Below are 21,003 nucleotides of genomic sequence, written 5' to 3'. Positions count from 1 at the left end.
TAACTTCTACTGACTCTCAGGCAATCTCTCCACCAGCACTGGAGCACTAATCTTAGGCCAAATTATAGTTACTTTTAATCACCAAAGGCAGAAGTTGTGTAAACTACAATAAGAAGGGCAAAAAATATATCTGTTATCAGCTGAGAACAGGAGGAAGAATCTAAAAAAAAAGTCTAAGAGACAAGACATGGGCTGATAGTCACAAAGTAATGGCAATAATACGTCCTGGAAAACAGACACAGAAGAGTTCCACAAAGATCATCCTACCAACAATGCATAGGAGGAAACAAAACAGAAATTAAACCAAAATAACCTCTACATCTCTGCAGATTTTCTATATGATTAATTTTTCAACATTTTGGTATGTGTTACAGAAATCCTGCAACTTCTCTGCCATTGTCTCTTGTTATTCCACCATGCACCAAGCTCCAGAGGGTACCCATAAACCCACTCATCTTCTGTTGGCCAGTTCTGTTTGATGATCTGGATACTTATTGATGAAAAAACCCTTTCCAAAGCTGGGTGGGTTTTTAAAATTATTATTATTATTATTAGAAATTTTGCAGTGAGGTCAAAGTCACATGTCTGAGATTTTCAGCACTTTTAAGACTGACCCCAAGTGCCAGCTCTAACTAGAAACTTTGGAACTAGGCAAGCCAGTTCTAGGACTGGATATGCTGTTGGTTCTTTGGACTGATTTTACTTAGGAAATTCTGGGAAGGCTGGAGTATTAGTTTAGAGGCTGCCATTGCTTTTATGGGTCTGAAGAGCTTAAGACTTAGTTGAAACTTAGATAGCAGCAGCAAAGCGAGGAAGCTTTTGTGTAAAAAATACGAATATAATTATTGGAGAATTTTTTTTTTTTTTAAGTATTCCAAGCCTACTTTCTTGATAATTAAACCTGTTGTAGTACTTCTTTTCATCTAAAAGACTTAGCTCTGATCTGGCTTCCACAGTGAAGGAAACTCCAGGACAAGAGAAAAAGGAGGATTTTAGTCATCCATGCTGCTACTTCAGGCTGCTCAGCACACAAATCTCGTGGATCTGGGAGCTCAGCACCTTTAGAAGGCAAGCTGCCAGAGCAGAAAGAACATCTGAAGGAATTTATGTTGATTTTGAAAGAGCAGACAACAACAAAGGAACCAAATCAGGAAAAAAAAAGGCAACTCCAGCCCATATCAGCCACTAAATATAGCCCTTCACTTACCTCAGTGCATCTAATTCTAAGATACACATTTCTGCCTCCATGCATTCAGTTGAAAAGGGAAAGACCACACCAGGATAAGCAATGAAGAGTGGTCAAACACATAACTTAATGACAGTGTATGGAAGCCACTACAAAAAAGTTAGGGGAGAATGAAACATTTTGTGGTGCGGCTGAGTGGCTGATTTCAGTACCCAATCCACCAATATTTTCCAAGCATGGACAGCTTTTCTTGAAATTAAAATAGAAAACACAAGTCCCATATCCCACAAAAACCTGACAGTTTAGTAAGGAGATTGAACCAACCAAGTAAATCTGACTGCATGGCATTTTAGGAAAAGGACAGAAATAGCTACAGCTATTAAAAGTAATATACTGCTGAAATCTTTTTGTGATTATGCTAAAAGTCGATCTGGCTTCTTGAAAGAACTCTGAAAGGGTTGCTGCTTCCTCAAATAAAAGCTACTTCACATGTGCTCTCCTTCCTTAAAATATGCTGAATGGAATTACTTCTAAGTGCCAGATTTGTACTTCTCACTGCCCTTTTGACACATTTGGAAAAGACATAGCTGAGAAAGAGGAAATTAATAGATCAGGAAATAATCTGTAATAAATCACAATGCAGTCAATGTAGTATTTTTTTTGGTTGGACTATGTGGGGACTTTTTTGTGTGGACTGTGTGTAGGAAAGCAAAATTCATCAAATTTTCCACACACAATGCAGAGTTCTCCAAATCTGAAAGTTAACATTCAATTTGGTTTATTTGAATGAAACTTATATTATTAGCTGTCTTCCCCCCACCCTTTTTCTCTTGAAATGATGGATGTTTAAAGCTGAGGTCCAGATACCTCAACCACCTTTAATAACCCCTATTCCATTCCAGAAGAGAGGAAATGGTTTGCAATATCCTAAAGTTGACTAGACTCACTGACTGGTTTTTTCCTTATTATCTTCTGTCTCTACAGATCAGCTCTAACCTAAAAGCTATGAAAAAGCTGGCCCTGCTGAAAGGAGAAGTATCTCACTTCAAAGTTCCATTTTAAGGCAAAACCAATATGAATTCTCATTTGCCTTGCTCAACCTGATATATTGCTCAAAGTCTCAAATAGTTCCTCAGGTGACTTTGGCTTAGAAAGCTTAGAAAGTCCACCAGGAAACAGAAACATCAGGAGCAGAGATGTAATATATAAACAAGGGGAATTGCATTACAAATAATCTGATGATTAAAGGGTAATGTCAATTTTGTTTGTTTAGTGAAAAAAACCATTATGAGTGTTGTAAAAACACATTATTAATACTTTCTAGGAAACAGAGTAAAACTAAGAAATACCATTGATGCTACTCTATCAACCAGTAGTACATCAACCATTAGGACAGGAATGTTCACACACAAGGCCAGCCCTATGCATCCCATAAAACAATATAGGATTGAGCTCATGTTGAGTCCTGTCATCAATAACCATGCCAAAGTAGTTTTTGTTTTTATGACCCCCACCAAAATGCAGGTCAACAACAGTAGCTGAGAGAAGCACTGTGAATCACTGCTTGAAAATCTCCCACCAAAATGAGGGAGAGTCAATATGATTTCCATGTCTTTGCTGGAATTCATTCCCTCTCTGGATACTGCCAAACCAACCCGTCCAGGGGTGACTCATCTGCAGGGTCTCATGAAGTACTTCTGAAAGGCTTGGGTTTTGCCTCTGGAATGCATTGGATTGCACCAAGAGTTTGTGATGCTTCAGCATGGGGGAAGAGGACATCCCTGACTCTTCCCGACAAGGACACTCCCAGTCCACACACTGCAGTATGAAATGCTTGCTCCACTTATTCCAGATTACCTAAGTAAAGCATTCATTGCTTTGACAAATGATATAACCCTTCCACTTTGATTTTGCTTCTGAGAGAACAATTTTTTGCTTGCATAGGAAAACAAATTGGACAAATTGCCCGATCTCTCACTCCCTTGTTTTCCCATTTCTAACTTTGTGGTAAAGAGACCTACGATGAGCTATAGAGGAAAAAATCTGTGGGAGTCCCAGCTAACATCACTGGGTCAGCACATCACTGGGTAAAGTAGAAGTACAAAAACCAAAGAAGGGCAAAAATAAGCAGAAGAAAATAAATATCCCACAGGAGGAGACACTAGAAGCCAGAAGGACTGTTATGTTTAAAAAGGCTTTGATAGATCACATGGCAGTTCACGAGTTAATGAGTAAAGCAGTCCATTTACCTGACAATAATTTTTTCCCTTAATGCATGTTAACTAAAATTGATCACAGTATTTGGAACATAGCATATTGTAGACCTATGAGATTTACTTCCACCTATACTGTATTTATGAGCCAAATACCTAATATGACTTTAAATAGAGCAAGATTTTCATAACAGTAAGATCATTAGTGACAACAGCTAAGATAACCATTTACAGAATACATCATCCTTTGCATTTAAGGACTGAAATGAAACATTTTTCTGATTTGCATTAGAAAAAAAACATAACTTCTGGTAGATTTTTGCATCACTGTCTGCCATGGCTAACAGACAACTTTAACTGAAGCCACTGGGTTCTGGCCTCCTTCAGCAAAGACAAGCAGAAAGGTTGTTGTTCTGATCATGACAATTTCAGTCATGCTGTGTAAGGTTACAAAAGTCATAGAAAGAAATAAAGAAAACTTTTAAAATCCCTTGGTAATCATCTCACTTAAATCTGTATCATATATTAGGAAAGACAGAAAAACATCATTGTTCCCAGCTTTAAGAATTTACCAGATGTGCATAAGAGGTATCTAAAATTCTACCTGCTGAATTTCAACCAGATCTTTAGCTGTCCAGAGGTATTTCACATGTCTATTTCTGTTGATATTATCAGAATTTCTGAGGTGGAATTTCTTAGAAGTTCCTCAGAAATGGCTTCATAAACCTATGTATTGATTTAGCTTCTCAGAAGTGGCTTGCATGAGTCCCTCAAGTCACGTCTGAAATGAGTTTCTACTTGATTGCATCTTGCTCTGTGAGCCCAAAAATTGAAGGGCAAAAGGAATATTAGTCAGCACCACAAAGCATTTATTAAGACCATGTTTTTATAGAAAGTCTTTGGAAAGAAAAATAGAGGTCTATTGGGAAAGTACACGCAAAGTACTGTGTTTGTCATATCTGGGCAACCTGTATTGATAAAGTGTGTGTTCATCTCTAGCTGTGTGGCTGGACTATTATAAGGTCATGTATTGCAGAAGAAAAAAAGAAAGCCTGTGTTACAGAAGATCTAGAGAAATTACTGAATCAGAACTGAATAAGGGAATGCTTCTCTTGCAAAATGGTAATATAAACGATATGGGGTTCACTAATACTACAGTTGGTTTCCACTAACTGAGTAACATGACAAACTGCAGAACTGAATCTCAGACTCTGATCTAAGACAATTTTTTTTCTTATTTTCCATTTGAGTCAGTTTGAACAAAACCTGTCTTCAAGAGACCAACTCTTATGCTTTTTTTTGGCTTCCCCTTTCAATCCCATGTTGGTATCCCCATCCATTCTGAGATGCAGAAGATAATACACACATTAGAAGCCCCATAATGGTGAATCAAACATGGTTCCAGCTCACAACAGATTTAAAATGTGAACTGTGTGGATAGTATATAAAAAAAAAAAAAAAAAAGAAATATTCCTCATAGACAGAAGAACTGATTTCATTTAAGTTAAAGATGATGAACCCAGGATGCAGGTGAAAGTGCAGTACCTCCTGTGTCTCTGAATTCATAGGTTTTAAGGTTCCAGTTCTAAAAAGGGGGACACCCAACTTAATGGAAGAATGAGACAGAAAATCAGGCAAAACCTCTGGCCACCACTTTGTCCTATGTGTGTTTTTCTAATAAAGAGCATAACTTGTCACAATGCTTTCAACTTAGTGAGTCACACCTCCCCTATTTAAGTGTCCCTACTTTTAAAACTAGATAGAATTTTTAATTAATGGAGCACATTGTTGTGTCTTCAGTCAATCTCCCCTTTGTGCAATCAGAAGGGCTACTCTGCATCTGGTTATTATCTTGCAAAATCCATCTAGTTTAGGGATTTTTTCTTCCTGAAAATGCAATGGGCAACCTCTTCTCTTGAATATTTTAAATCGTTGAGCTGTGTGTACATCCTAGAAGAATTTGAACATGGGATCTGAGCTAAGATCTTAAGCAGGCTGAAAGAACACTTCAGTCTGCTAAATATGATATCCAGAAAAATACAAGTTCTCATTTCAAAGGTAATACACACACACACACATATACATATATATGAATCGGTATGGCATATTTGCTGGGCTGGCCTAGACTCCTTGTGAAGTTGTTTTTCAGTATAGCAAATTAGAAAAACATGCCCAGAATTAAAGGTTACTTAATCGGGTTGAAGCAGTAACTTCAATTCCACCAACTCCCTCCCACTATGTTACATCTGATAATGTACCCAAGTCCAAACACAAACCTAGTTCAAAAAGATGTTTGGTCCTTGAATGTAAAATGACACTTAGCTTACACAATTAGCCAGGTAATACATATCCTTCCAAGAGAAGCAATTTTTACCACAGAATAATCTGCATTTTACTAATCTCTGATTGTTAAGTTTTGCTTGCTGAAACTTTTCCATATGGTTTGTTGAATACCACTGTCCTGTATTTAATTACCACAAAAGGATAGTAATGAAGAGGTTGGAAATTTGGCCAAAGCCCTTTTCCACAGTTTGGACAGTTTGATGCAGATAGAACCAATAAGCAAACATTTCTGTCAATATAAGGCTGTGCCATTTCACACAAAAAAGCATTGGCAAAAGAGGAAATAAAAAACCAAAGAGGAAATATAAATAAAACACCCAACTATTTTTAAATTGTCCATAAACTTCTAAAATAGTACATCATAAAGTAGTACTGAGTGAAGTGAAACACTATTTTGCTAACCTAAAGGACAATCAAACAGGAATTAGTGGGGTAGTTTTTGGAATTGAGACCTTTTTAATCAAGCTGTAAGTAAGATGCATGCCCAGAACTGCAAAGTGTACTTCCCAATTTTAAAGGGAAAACATGATACTGAGCAGAATCAAGGCATGGGTAGGCAGCTTGGAGTGCAGAGGATGCAAGGAAGCTAACGTGGGTGGGAAAGCATATGTTGCTGCCTGGCTGAGGAAGTGGTACACCACAGTTCCTTCGTAAGTGCAAGGGCTTTATAAACTAAATTTCCTAGGGACTGTTTTAAATAGACAAAGAATGACACACAGCCCTGACAGGCTTTCCATATTGTTTGAAAGGGCTGGTTGCCTTCTAAAAACATTGAACTCCTGCTTGCACTTTTTCCAAAAATGACTATTTTTAACCTCAACCTCCTCATATAAACAGTGGGCAGATGCACCATGTAGTAAGCTCTGTTTTGTCTAGCATGAAATTAATGGCTTCCTCAATCTTACCTGACAATGGAAAACATACTCTGGTGTGGTTTTCTTGAACTTCATGTTCCATACCAAGGCCACCCCATCAGGCTCATGTGGAGCATCTTCATTATTGTTATAAGATGCAACCATCAACTCAGGGTACTAGGAAAAAAAAAAAGCAAAAGCAAATGAAATAAGATAGATGATGAAGAACCTATGAAAAATCAGACAAAACAGAAATAATATCACACTAAAAGTGTGCAATATCTTGTTTTAATTATAAAACAAACTAGACAAATCATAGTATTCAACTTCATTTTAGTTTTACATTTCACTTGTCCCTGACAGCCTTAAAGCCCCTAGTCCTTGCTCTCTGTCAGTTATTCTCAGATACCAGAAAAACAATGTTACTTTCTGCAGGTAATTCTCAGAAAAGCTAACTAGCAGGATATTCATAAAGCAAAGCAAGACAGAGGAAAAATCTGAAAGCTCATGTAATTCTAGTGTATTAGCTTACCCATTTCTTCAGGAATAAACTGTTGTCTTAATTTATTTTAATAGTAGAAACACCACAACCTGATTTGCTTTTATTCTGAACTTCACAGTTTTCAGAATCCCTGAAAACTATTCTTTCTAATTATGCACTTTTCCTATTCATTTATGCTTAGAATCAACTTGAAAGCTCTTAGAATCATAGAATCATAGAATCATAGAATTGGCTGGGTTGGAAGGGACCTCAGAGATCATCGAGTCCAACCCTTGAACCACCGTTGCGGTTGCTAGACCATGGCACTGAGTGCCACATCCAGTCTTTTTTTAAATATCTCCAGGGACGGAGAATCCACCACTTCAGTGGGCAGCCCATTCCAATGACGGATCACTCTTTCCGTAAAGAAATTCTTTCTAATATCTAACCTAAACTTCCCCTGGCACAACTTAAGTCCATGCCCTCTTGTCTTGTTGAAAGTCGTTTGGTAAAAGAGCCCAACCCCCACCTGGCTACACCCTCCTTTCAGGTAGTTGTAGAGAGCGATGAGGTCTCCCCTGAGCCGCCTCTTCTTTAGGCTGAACAACCCCAGTTCTCTCAGCCTCTCCTCGTAGGGTCTATGCTCGAGTCCCTTCACCAGCCTGGTTGCCCTCCTTTGGACCTGCTCCAGGACCTCGATATCCTTCCTGAACTGGGGGGCCCAGAACTTCTTGTTGAGTCAAATAGCAAACAAAACATCTTCACAGAAACTCAATTTTACAAGATGCTGAGGTCATCTTGTAGAACACAGGGTGACCCCAAATTCCAGACTCAATAAGACTGGTGCAACGAGCACTCTAAAATCAGACCCATATTTTCTTGTACACACATTATCCACTGATTTATATAAGCAGATATGCAAAACAGACATGTTTTTGTTCTGATTATAGGTACATATACACATATATATGAAAAAAACAGATTTTTACATTCTTTTGATTACCTTATATCATTTCAAAACACCCCAAGAAGTAGCAATACGCTCACAAAATGTAAATTACTTTCTGCCTATACCATATTGGCCAGTTCTGCACTCTCACATGTTTGACACTGGGCACTTCTGGCAGCCTCTGTCCTTCACTCCCAATAGTCTATGTAAGGCACTAGACCTAATGGCATGTGGCATATGGCTACTCCAGACCAACAAGCCACCAGCCCAACCTCTGCAGGACCCATGCCCTCCTCTTGTAAACTAGGAATACTTTCCCTCAAAACTTCTTCAGGATCTCTGCAAAACATTGCCACTCTTTGTCTTTCCTGGGTAAAACCCTTCCCAGGTAAAACCATGGCAAACTATTCACCACTTTGAAGGGGAACAGGGCAGATGATAGATATAAAGGAAGTGGGATAAAGAAACTGCCAATAGTACTACTGGGAGTTGGGAATTTGGTTCACACCAGGCATTTAAAAAAATTTTAAAGACCCACTGCTCTTTATATTATTATTATTGGGGTTTGAACCTCTCTGGTCTCAAAGTCCATTTGGAAGAAATAATGCACAGAGCTATAACTTCTGCCATCAGCAGCTGTTCTCTCCCACTTTGTGTATGCTTCCATGGGTAATACATCACGGAGCTGATGATTTTTCTATTCAAGCTCATCATTCCAAATGAGCCTGGACTCCTGTATGGGAGAACCAGCAATGACACATGACCACCATAGCTGCTTCTTTCCCATTTCAGGGTGGCTCTGATGGGGTTGTACCCACACCCCTGCACACTCTGGCTTCTGGCACAGCTTGTAGGGGTAATTTAGCACCTAAATCACTTGCACAGTATTTAGAGCATGAAGCAGACCAATCACCTCTTTTCTCTCTTCAAGAAACGAGGGAGAACTGAGGGTGGTTAAGCCTCACACTCAAGACCCCTATTCTCTGGACAAGATTGTGCAAGGCTGCCCTCCACTGCTGGCACCCCCCTTTCTTCTCTCTCTCTCCTGAGATAGAGATTACAGCCAGTTCTGAACAGCAATTTCAGCTTCTCCTTTGGACGTTTTCATCCCACATTGGCTCAGCTAGAAGTAAACAGTGTATGCAGCAGGCTCTTGCCAGGGCATCTCATTTTGGCTGAACAGGTTAGGTACCATTCATCAGAGCAAGTGTGACCAAGTCTGAAACACCAGCCTAGAGGAACTTTGGGGTTGGTTCATGCTCCTGAAAAGTCTAGTGAACATGTTCTGGTTGGCAGTACATCTGGCCATAAACAGACACTGAGTCAGATCTTGCTGGTCTATACGTAGGTTTTGCAATCACAGTTTATGCATCTGACTGGAAATACAGTTTCAAATTTACACAGACACTGGGGTCCTATGTAGGTGGACAACATCAGTAGGTGGTATTCTGTCTTTTAAAAAAACAGCTAGGTGCAGCATCCTGCATCCACTGCACACTTGCTGCTTCCTTCAATCTACCTGTATTCCCAGGATTTCAGTCCTCACCAGGTGCCCAGTTGCACCCTGACTGCAACTGAAAACGATGTGGAAATGGTGCTGTGGGAACCAACATTCAAGGCTGCAGCTTGAGAGTCAAGAGAGACACAGCAACATCCCTGAGGCTGTGGTTTTCTTGGCTTTAGATAAGCCAAGTTTCCTCCTTGAGGACTGAGCAAGGTGATCACACTCTCTATGTTTACACTGGACCTTTCCCTCAGACACTTGATGAAACATCTAAACCATTTTCCCTTTGCTCTGCAAAAGTATCAAGGGGCTAGCGGGCTAGCATTAATGCCATGAATGATCCCACATGTTTGGGACTGTATTTTCCATGTGACTGGGAACAGAATAACTTGTTTAATCAATGCATCAAGGTCCTTTGTCTGATTAAGCTTCTTTTTGCCTCCAGGCTGTCTCGCAGCAACAGTTTTATCGCAGAAAATTGAGCAATGTGTTCTGCAGTTCCCATGATTGTTCAAGTTATCCTTTGGCATACAGGAGACTGCTGTGTCCTAGAGAGTGTGTGAGAAGTGGAGCTAGAGGTGAGGTGAAATACCTCTAGCCTTCTCCAGCTCCTGCCACTCTGATACACCTCAAATCAGGCCAGAAGGAGGCAAGTCCCTTCTTCCAGGCTAGTGTGGGGCAGAAGCCCCCCAGGCATGGAGAAGTCCCAGCTGGGGTGCCAGGGAGCTGAATGTGAAGAGTTAACAGAGGGGAAAGCAGGAGGGGCCACCCTGGAACAAAGAGGTGGGAAGCAGAACATGCCTGGGAGCCCCAGGGGCTGAGCAATTACATTTGGCAGTGCTCTTCTGAGGCAGCTTTTTTCCCTGCTGCCCTGGGAATACAGTGAGAGCTGTCTGTTAGGAAAATATCAGATAAGAATTCCATGTAATTTCCAGCCCCTGAACAAGTGAACAACCTAAGATAAGTGTTTCCTCAGGCTTGTATTTGATTTTTGTGGAAATCCATATGTGCTTAAAGGCCACCCATGTCACATCAGTGCATACCTGTTGTTAAGTTGGTATTTTGTATAAAGCAAAGGGATAAATCCTTCATTTCACATATGGGGTGCAAGCTGGATATTACAAGAAGGCTCTCTGCACCTGGCTGTTGTGCACCACACCCGGCCAGACAGTCAGACCCACACAGCCTGCCAGTGATGGTCAGTGAGACCCTCCTATTCCTCTCCTTTCTCCTGCCTGCCCCATCCTCCATCTTCCATGCAGTCAGCTGCCACCTTACTGAAGAAGTTCCCAAAAGCATGGAAGCAATCCTGCTGCTATTTCAAGGGTAAGGAGAGCAGGATGGACAAGAGAGTCACTGTGCTCCTTATCCACCGCATTTCCCCAGCCTGCATTCACAATTTACTTACTTGGCCCTAAAGAGATGCCATCTCCACACACAGCACCTCACATGATGCAAAGAGAGCAGCTACTTCTAAGATTAGGCTATAGAGAACTTGTTCTTAGTACAGGACTGAAGTACATGTAAAGCATCTTTGCTGCCTACACCAGGGTCTGCCCGGGGCTGGATTTGGGGCCAGCTAGGAGGACTGGATTCTGTTCTCATTTTTCCAGCCTATGTGCTCCTGAAGCAGTTTTGTGCCATCTGTATTGTGGGACTTGGAACACAATCTCCCCAGTTTCCTCCTTTCTCCCCAGGGAATCCAGCTGCTTTGCTTCAGGCTGGAACCTAGGAACAGGCTAAGAGGGATGAAGCACAGAGGATGCAGGGGGCTGGAGCAAAGCTAGAACCAAATGAATCTGGTGTGATGCATGTGTGCTAATCCCAGCTCTCTCATGGGGATAACTGATTAACCAGGTTTCTGTGCTATGCTGACATGGCTGTGTTGGGCTTGGGAAGCTTAAGCAGCAATATCATCAGTTTTATTTTGCAATATGACAATGCTTTGCAGGGCACAGAAACTGGGCACATTCCAAGAACAGTGTCCCCTGGACAGCTGCAGCCTCCTCTTCCACTGCTTGAAGACAAGACCTAGCATTTTTCAAGATTTCTTTTCAGTCTTTTCAAGTTGTTCAGATCCTTCCACATTTTTGGGTTCTCATATATTAGAAAAATCAGTTTAATGCCTCACTGCTCTTATATCTTATTTTCTACGTTATTATGTGTAACTATTTGCTAAAGAAATTGCTAAATATTTAGTAAATTAGTTTTAGTTGGTTTAATTTTTAAACTATTTCTCTTAAAACATTACGTTGTGATGAAGGAGTGGAGCAGGGAGCAAACGTAAAGACTATTTCATCTTAAATTTTTTAAACTGTTGCTTTAATACAACATCCTGGTTTTGAAGACTAAGACATATGAAAAAATGACAGCTTCATTATTGCCAACTACTCTTCTTTATGGAGGAACATGCATTCAGTCCTTTTGCTATTAGGTAAGAAATAACATCATGCTCTTCATGGCAAAAGCCAAAAGTACTGCAATTTGGCTGTATTTATAGGGAAAAGGTATATGGAAGCACACCTCCTCCTAGCTTCATATCTTACCTGAAGAGACCAATCCATACAGGTGACCACACGATGCTTTGACCAGTGCTCATCGTAAAATTGACGGTTAAAGGAAAGGTTGGCTCCTGCTTGAACATCTCTGTGAATTCAAACAAAGTGACCCTTTTTGAAGTACCAGGGTTCAAATGCTGTGAAAAGCCATGCAGAAGTTTCTAAATGCTTCTCAACAATAAGAAGCCTGACATCTTGGTTTATTTGCTCTCATTGTCTTGCTGGAAGTAACAAATATCCACCAAGGAACAAATTTTAAATGTGTTTCACAAAACCACATTTCTTAATTTCCCACTTGCCTTCCTGACTCTTCTGGCTCACTCTTCTGGCTCACCTTCTGACACCTTTGTCTCTAAGGACTGAAACTGGGCCTGGCATTCTGCTCTGCCTTTTCTGAATATTTGCCTGTAAGCTATAAACAAATCTCTCTAATTTGTGACTCCTTAAATCTTAAAGGTACAACATCTCCTTCCAGTGATGGAGACAGCAGACACCTTCTGGCTCCCTTAAGATGGGCTGAGGTTCATTGCTGGTCTAACTCTGCCACGCTGATGCAGTTAAGCAGTTCACAGGGGCAATGCTTCAGAGTAACATCCAGCAAGTAATTGCATCCTGACACAGCTACTGATTTGCCATGAGATTTCAACAGATACTCAGTTGCTAACACCTAAATATTTCTTCTCCTACTAACAGGCTTTGTTGCTTCTACTCATCTACCAATTGCTGAATACAAAACCCATCACCGCTTGCCTTGTGCATTTAGATTGGAAACACTTTGGGAGATCATAATTTTCATCCACGCAATGCACAGCACAGTGGGATCCATTACAGAATTGAGGCAGTAGTGGAATATAAGCAACAGTAATTTGAATTTGTAAAAATATCATGTTGCAAGCACACAGTCATACACCTCTGGCATGCACACATGCACATCTATCTATATATACACGTCTATGCACATGTTTATCTATATCAGCTATTTCTTCAGAATTTGAAATTTCATCCCAAAAGTTAAATAGCAAATTACAACACCTGAATAATCCATCAAAGAAAACAGCCAGTGCAATAAAGAATGAAGCTAGTTTAAAAAATAAATTTGGCTAATGGAGTCACCAGGCCTCACAGAGAGATTTTAACCTTTTCTTAAATCTAAAAATGCTTCATTTATTTTTGAAAATAAGACTTCTGGCATTGAAATTCTTTTTATAAAGCTTAATTTGCAAAAGCAAAAAAAAGCAAAACAACAAAACCCAAACTGACCCATCTTTCTCTTCTACATCTCTGCCACTGTAGTCAAAGAAGATGTCTGAATCTTCAGCCAAAGCTCGCTCAATCACACGTATCGTTCGGTCAAAAAATATCAGAAATTCTTCTGAATGGAGAACTTGCTGTTTTTCTTCTTCTGTCAGTTCTCTAGGAGGAGCTTGGAAAATGAAAAGATATAGTTAAGAGTATGACATTTCACCCCTTTCTCAATGAATCAACAACTCCAGTTGGTTTCTTTTGACATGAAAGCTTGCCGATGCAATGTCAGGACAAAAATCAAAGCTTTGCTTCTTAAAATCATGACTAAGAATTTTTTAGTATAACTAAACATACTCCTGTATAGTCTCAGAAAGTTGCATTTACATAGAAGAGATCTTATATCATATATATTTATTATTCTGAGAAGGAAAATACTTAAACCCCCCAAATTAAATAAACGCTGTGTTCCTATTTCAGGAAATAGCTCTGACTGATATTTAGGCAATACTCAGCTCAAAAAAGCAGAACACTTATGTAACAGGGGACCTGTCAGAAGAGCCAAAGATAAAATAATCTTCTTAACATATACTACAGTTCTTTGTGTTGAAAGGGCTCACATAATCTCTCCCTTCACTTCTTTGCATTTCTCCTTGGTGTCACTGATAAATTCTGTCTTTGCTTTAGAACTTTTGCAAAGCAATGAAACAAATAATCAAAGGTATTCTCTGAGGCACCAAACTGAAAGCAACCAATCAAACACCAGTTTCTTTAAGGCAGTTCTAGTCCTTGCAGAGGGATCTTAAGAGCCAGAGCTCTGGTTCTAAATGCCACTGAGCCATGGCCAAAGCTCTCCTGGGAAGGGATGAGAGCTGCCTTGGGCTGTAGACTGGAAAGTTTACACCTCCTGGCACCAGTTAGGAGAGCTGAAGTTGCTTCTTTACACATGACCTGATGGTAAACTCCAAATCACATGTGAGCATCAGAGGGAAAGGAAATTGGGATGCTGTTGGTGCTCTGGTGCAAAATTCTTTTCTTAATTCCATTGGCAGGGTCATAGTGATATGATGGTAATACCTTTGCCCATGTGTGTTTTTAAATAATCATTTTAGTAATATAGTCAGAATTACCTGTGTTTCAAAAATCGTGTTCTGGATTGATGTGGTGCCATTGTTTTTTAGTAGTGAAGGAGAAGCCCCAGGGGTGGCTCTTGTGAGAGGCTGCTCAAAGCTTCTCCACCTTCAAAATGCCCTCCCCCACCTCTAGCTAATGTTGAGGCCACCAGTGACAATGGATGCACCTCTGTGATTAACATATTCTAGAAAGGTAAACAAGCACTTGTAAGACTTCAAGGCAGAGGGGGGGAGGAGGAGAGAGAAATACCAGAGGTGAGAGCAAGGCTTGAGCAGAGAAACTAAGGCTGGGGAGGAACAAGAAGAAGGTGCCTGAACAGAAGTTCCCCAATATCCTGCGGTGAGATGTGCCTCTGAATCCCGTGAGGGATCACAGTGGAGCGAGCAGAAGTGGACCTGCAGCCTGTGGAGGAGGACGGTGGAGCAGAATTGGACCTGCAGCTGTGGAGGACCCCTTGCTAGGAGAGGTGACTGAGCCCATAGTAGCCATGGCTCTGTGGAGCACCTGTGCTGGAGCAGTTTGCTCCTGAAGGACGGTACCTTGTGGGAGGGTCTCATGTTAGAGGGGTTCATGGAGGACTCTGCTGTGGGAGGGACCCCACGTTGGAGTAGAGGAAGATCGAGGAATCCTTCTCCCCGTGGAGCAAGGAGTGGCAGAAACATCCTGTGATGAATGGACTGTAAGCCCCACTCCCTGTCCCCATGTGTCACTGCGAGGAGGAGGTAGAGATATCGGGAACAAAGTAATTTGGGCCCAGTAAGAAGGGAGGAGTGGAGTAAGGTATTTAAACTCTATTTTTTGTTTTCTTTCTGCCCTGTCTTGATTTGATTGATGATAAATTAAATTGATTTTTTCCCCAAGTTGAGTCTGTTTTGCCTGTGACCATAATCGGTGAGTGGAACCCTCCTAGTCCTTATCTTGACCCACAAGATTTTGGGTGGATTTCCTCCTCACCATCCTGAAGTGGGGAGGGGGGAAGGTGAGCATCCACAAGGTCATTTGTTATCAGCTAGGCCTAAACCAGAACATGTTTTTAGTGTGTTCAGTGTTACACCAAGCCAAACTTTCAACTCGCCTAAACACCCAGCATGAAAAGGTATGTTGACATCACAGGACTTATGCCAACAGAGAATTGGGTTCCAAATTTATAATTTGGTATACAAACAACATACCATAAACTGATTTATAGCACAAAGACTCATACATACTTCTACTCATACAGTTGTTGTGCCATGCTGCAAAGCTACTTTCAGCTCTCAGGGAGATGCAGCCCTTGCTCACCATCAGATTTTCCCATAGATTCGTCAGCTCTGGTGCCCAAGCACAATGCCACCATCAGCCCCAGGGGCAAGGGTGGATCGTAAGGCTCAAGGGCAGGAAGGAGCAGTGACATGGTTACTACTCAGCTCCCCCAGTTTTCAGTGTACTTGCTATCAGAGTTCTCCCTGTGGTCTGGAGCAGCTGCTGTCACCACACTTAGGTTTGCCTCAACTGGCCAAAGCATTAGCTCTGAAAGACAAAATCTCTGCACTACATCTGGGTCAAATATAGAGGACAGGAAAAGTGCAAAAGGTGGAGGAGCAATTTGGCCCTCGGGGCACAAAGGGGCTAAGAAGTTAGAAACTTTAGCCTTTGATGATCTCCCATGGCCTTGGCCCTTTGCCTCCCACCACTAGACTAGTTGTCCCCGTGGAGCTCCACATATCCAGAGAGTATCTACGTCCCCCCACACAGTTTCTCTGAGTAGCAGTGACAATTACCAAGGCAGGAGCACAATTCGCCTCTAAGTGCTTTAGACAGAAGCAATGCATGTGAAAAAAAAGAATGACTAGCAAAAAGTACAGGTTGACCTATTGCAGCATCCACTACTGAATAGTAATTGGCACTAAGGGAACTCATCTGGCAAGGCAGCCTGTGATGAGGCAATATCCCACTGTCACCACTAAAGCATCGCTTTCCGAGAATCAAAGACAACAAGCATGACAGTGCAGCAAAGCGGCATAAAATGGGAGAAAATGACTGCAAAGGCAACTGGAAAACTCATTCTAAACTGCTCCAAATGGTAAAAACTATTTGCTAAATCAAATCCTCTCTGCAGCTTGGAAATATAAATTTATTACTCCTCCATTTGCCGACTATAACTAGCAAAGAAAATACAACTAAAAATCAATGGAAAGGGAAAAGGCAAAGGCAAAAAAAAACCAGCTTGGTGGCTGTGGAGTGCTTGTGAGCAATGGAGACACACATGATTGCAGCTCTACCTCAGCAAAATCTCCCTTTCAGTTAGAAATGATCTGTGGGAGGCCAGCAGTCTATTAAACCCTCTTCAGCATCAGAAACACCTTGGGTAAAGTTTTTAGGGCATAAATCAGCTTACCTCATTCATCTGACTGACACACCAGATGCCCCCTGGTGATATTAAGCTTCATATTTTAGCCTTATTTTCTTCTTTCATTCGGCTGCCTCTGAAGTTTTATTTGAGGCAATCTCTTCTTACAAGAATGTTAACATCATTACTTTTTCCAGTGTAAAACATTGCTGTAACTACTGCAAATACATGAAATATAAGCAAAAAAACCAAACAAAAACCCAACAACAACAACAACAAAAAACCACCCAAAAAAACCCCCCAGACAGGCTGGTTCTTTCAAATATGAAGATTTTCAAACCATTTATCTTTCAGAGCCACTTCCAGTTTTCCCTTGTTCCTTCTCTCTGTCTGTCCATTACCGTGAATAAAAAGTAAAAGAATCTATGTAATTTTCTGCAATTTTTCTTCCTATCTGGGAGCTTACATTTACTTTGATCTTAGCTTTCAAGAGACACAGACTCTCTTCAAGGAAAACTCTGAGAAACATAAGTAGCTGATCAAAGTATTTTTTGTTTTGTTTTGTCACAGAGACCTATGTGATGTGACAATATCTTCAGAAATTCCCAGTAAGAATATAGTATTTGCCTTCAAGGACCTGCTCTCCCTGGCATAAAACCCAAACAAGCCACATCTAACCTCCTGTGTCTAACAAGGCCCTAGAATGATGCTTAGCTTACCAGAGCTAAAAGTTACGTGCCTACTGCCTGGAGTGCAATGAAGGCTCCTGCAAAGGAAGACCCATACCTGGCTGTTTCTGTACCATAGCTTTGTAATGAACTTTTGTGCCTGTGCTCTGCTTTCCACACAGAGGACCTGAGCCCAGACGTGGCCCTGTGCAGCTCATGGGCAGGAGGACCCACGGGGCAGGCATTGGGCATCCCATCTCTCAGGAGCCCCCTGAAACATCAACAGCACAGAGCATCCACCAGCAGAGTGCTCTTAGGGTGGCTCTGAGATTATGAAGTCAGCAACGTGTTTCAAAGAAGCCCTGTATGCATGTTAATGTATAATACTGTACAAAATAAAATGGAATTTACATTTAAAATTAAAACATTGTGCAGTGCACGAAGGACACCGCGGGGGAAGAGAATGTGTGGTATATCCATAATGAAAGACTGTACACTTCTGCATGAGCAAAAAATGTCTAGAATAGGTAACAAAAATTGAATGTGACAGAATTATTCAATACTTATTTCTGAAAAATAAGAACATTTCTTTTTATTCCACATGTGATTTAACATGACCCTCAAAAATACCATATATCACATCAGGTCACCAGGAACTAAGATAAAAAATGCTGCAGACTTGTTCTTATCTGGCAGAAATCAGTTTGTAGTGCAAATAATATAAATAGTTATGATAACAGGGCAGGATCAAATTTACAAATATTTAAATACCAGGATTTGTCTCAAGGAAGCCCAGATCGATGTTCAAAAACAGCAAAACAACACCACCAAGAGAAGAAGAACCTCAACCAACAAACAAACAAATAAAATCAGAAAAGAGGCACGAATTCAAGTAAGTATAATAGAATATAAAAAAAACTATTCTCCTGAAACTTAAGTAATTGTATAAATGTGACAAAGGAACTGAAGTCCATTAAAGGCAAAAAAACCAAAACGAAAAACAAAACCAAAAACAGAAAGAGTAAGTGAAAGAAAGAAAGAGAGAACTCATAAAAACAGTGAAGGAGGAAGCAGCCTTGTTATGAACCCAGAGATATAACGAGAGACAGAAGGAGATCAGTAAAACCATTTTAAGAGCTGTATTATTTCTTTTGCTGTGTATTTAAATTTACGTAAACTTTAGATGTGCTGACGACTGAGGATGGTAGAAATGTACAGAGTGAGAACTGCAAGATGCTACGGGGCTCTCTGCAGCTTGTAGCCCTTGCTTGCCAGGCTCCTGTTTTTCTCCTGCTCCTCACTTCGATGTCAGTCTTGATACGTTCCATGTCCTTGAGTTGTGTTTAAAACACAGTCCCTACATGACATCGTTGTTGAACATATAAAAGTAGATTCTGAGGTGCATGTAGAGATTTTTCATTTCTGGAGTAGCAGGGGCTTAAGCCTGAAATTGTGCCAGGCAGGGCTATTCCCAACAACTACGTTTCTCCAGGGGCCGTGCTAGCACCATCCCTGAGCACCCCTGATCTGTCTGGATGGGTTGGCTGAGCTGAGCTCACTGTGGTGTTGGTGACAGTGACACTCTGGCATCACAAGCTTTTACAAACCCCAGCAAGTTCACAGGGGCAAGGTTGGCAGCCTGTCCTGTCTCTCTGATACCAAACCCTGAGCTGTCAAGAGCTAAACCATCTCCCCCCACAGCCCATTGAGTGGACCCCCAAGTCCCATGCAGAGGGCCACGGTAGGAGGGGAGCACAGGAGGTCTTTGAAGCTGCAGATCCCAGCCTGCCTCACCTGAGCCCTTCATGCAGGTTTCTGTTGATATATCCACGGCTTCAGATAAATACAGGTTGAGGCACCCTTTCATGACTCAGCCCATCCCACTGTTCATGTGGTTGCTACTGACACAAAGAGGCGCCTTAGGTGGAGCTTCAGAGCTCTCTGGTGGTGGAAAGCCCCAACCTCCTTGATGCCACACTTTGGGGCCAGTCTCTTGTTTATGTGGTTAGGAGAGGCTGGGAACAGGCAGAACCCAGCCCAGTTCACCAGCAGGTATCCCACATTCAACTCTGCTGAGAAGAGTGGAGAGAGCCCATGCACCTGAAACATGGCTTACAACAGGCAGCCCCGTGGAAAAAAAAAAAATACAAGATCCCAAGGTTTCATATGCTTCAAAAGGTCAACACGCTGGGGCTCCGCTTTCCAGTCCAGAAATATTGTGGGGGACTCAAGCAGTTCCTCTGCCTCCAAGAGGCATTGAAATGCTCTCAGGGCTGCCCTATTGCAGGTGCCGTGTGTGCCTGCTGAATAATCCCACCGAACCCTGCAGAGCAGCTCCGGGGTGTATAGGGGGAGGGCGAGGAAATTTAGCACGAGACAAATGTCTGTAGATTTAAACTGAGCTACCTATAAACACCAGAAGAAAAAAAATAAATCACATTTCCATTTAAAATATCATGATAAAAATAGAGCGCTCCTGTCCTGTTGACTTGAGGAGAGACTGGATTCAATCTTTATTTTACATCCTGGCCTATTTTTTGAGTTACATTAATGAAAAAATTGTCTGCCTTTCTCTCCCCACACTTTTCTCTCCCATGTTTTTTTTCCTTACACTCCTATAACTCAAAAAAGGCCATGCTGATTTTTTTTTAATCTGTTAAAAAATGTGCTCCCTGAGCTGAAACCAAATTTCAGCCCAGAGCAAATTTTTACGGCTGGGTTATAAATCCCTGAAAAACAGGATTCATAATGGAAGTGCTGACACAGCCTTAACTACTATATAGCAGTGTGAATGGCGCCACTATAATATCTATTAGAGATTCTTTAAAAAGTTTGCAAAATATTGTCTTGCCTTGTAGAGAAAAAGAAGTCAGAGTACTTAATGCCAACATAAACATGCTTTTAACCCATTATGTGCTAATTTGCAGAAAAGCTATTAATTCTGAGTAGGCACACAGAGTGCAGCACTGACAGGAAATGTTCTTCTAAACTCCTGTTTGACTTGTAACATGGTTTTAATCACTTCCATGAAACACAAATGACGGCTTGAAACTCTGAATGTTGCTTAGGACATGAGAGGGGTGATTACTACAGAGGGGAAAATAGAGTTTTGTTGGAGACTGAGCTAAAGTAAACTGGGAGAGAATAACTTTAAATGCTAAAAAAGTGACTTGTTCCCTGTCAATTTAGGGACAACTGCTTAATTTGATATGCAGCATTTAATGCCAATCATCAGCACACCACTATTTTATCCATCACAACACGTACTGTAGGTCAAGTTCTCTTTCTATCAGGCAAGGAGCATGTTTTCCTCTTCCTTGAACCCAGTCAAATGTTAGCACCTCACAAAGCTGGTTCTGCTAATGCAAGCTGTGCCTTGCTTTTAAAGCCTGCAGTTTGTGTATCTGAGATTAGTACTAAACTAACCCAGCTGACCTACCATTCCTGTGGGGTCCTGCTAGGCTGAGAAGGGGAGCACAGCAATGAAAAAAAGCAAAAAGCAATAAAGAAATAAAAGATGGTAGTGCTGGTGCTTGGTCAGC

The 21,003-nt window shown here is 41.1% G+C and overlaps 1 protein-coding gene across 2 annotated transcripts in view; it reads right to left on the bottom strand.

The window, feature by feature from the left end:
• DYNC1I1 (dynein cytoplasmic 1 intermediate chain 1) overlaps positions 1-21,003 on the bottom strand; it is a 186,813-nt gene that overhangs the window by 66,470 nt on the left and 99,340 nt on the right. For both annotated transcript variants that reach the window (XM_030444777.1, XM_030444778.1), the window contains exons 8-10: positions 13,349-13,511; positions 12,077-12,176; positions 6,648-6,773 (exon numbers count right to left, since the gene is read on the bottom strand). In XM_030444777.1, the coding sequence (XP_030300637.1) occupies positions 6,648-6,773; positions 12,077-12,176; positions 13,349-13,511 (389 nt within the window). The remainder of the gene's footprint in view (positions 1-6,647; positions 6,774-12,076; positions 12,177-13,348; positions 13,512-21,003) is intronic.

Source organism: Calypte anna, chromosome 2, assembly GCF_003957555.1.
Source record: "Calypte anna isolate BGI_N300 chromosome 2, bCalAnn1_v1.p, whole genome shotgun sequence".
NCBI lineage: Eukaryota > Metazoa > Chordata > Aves > Apodiformes > Trochilidae > Calypte > Calypte anna.
The sequence above is the reverse complement of the archived record's forward strand: the minus strand, read 5'-3'. Positions and strand labels throughout refer to the sequence as shown.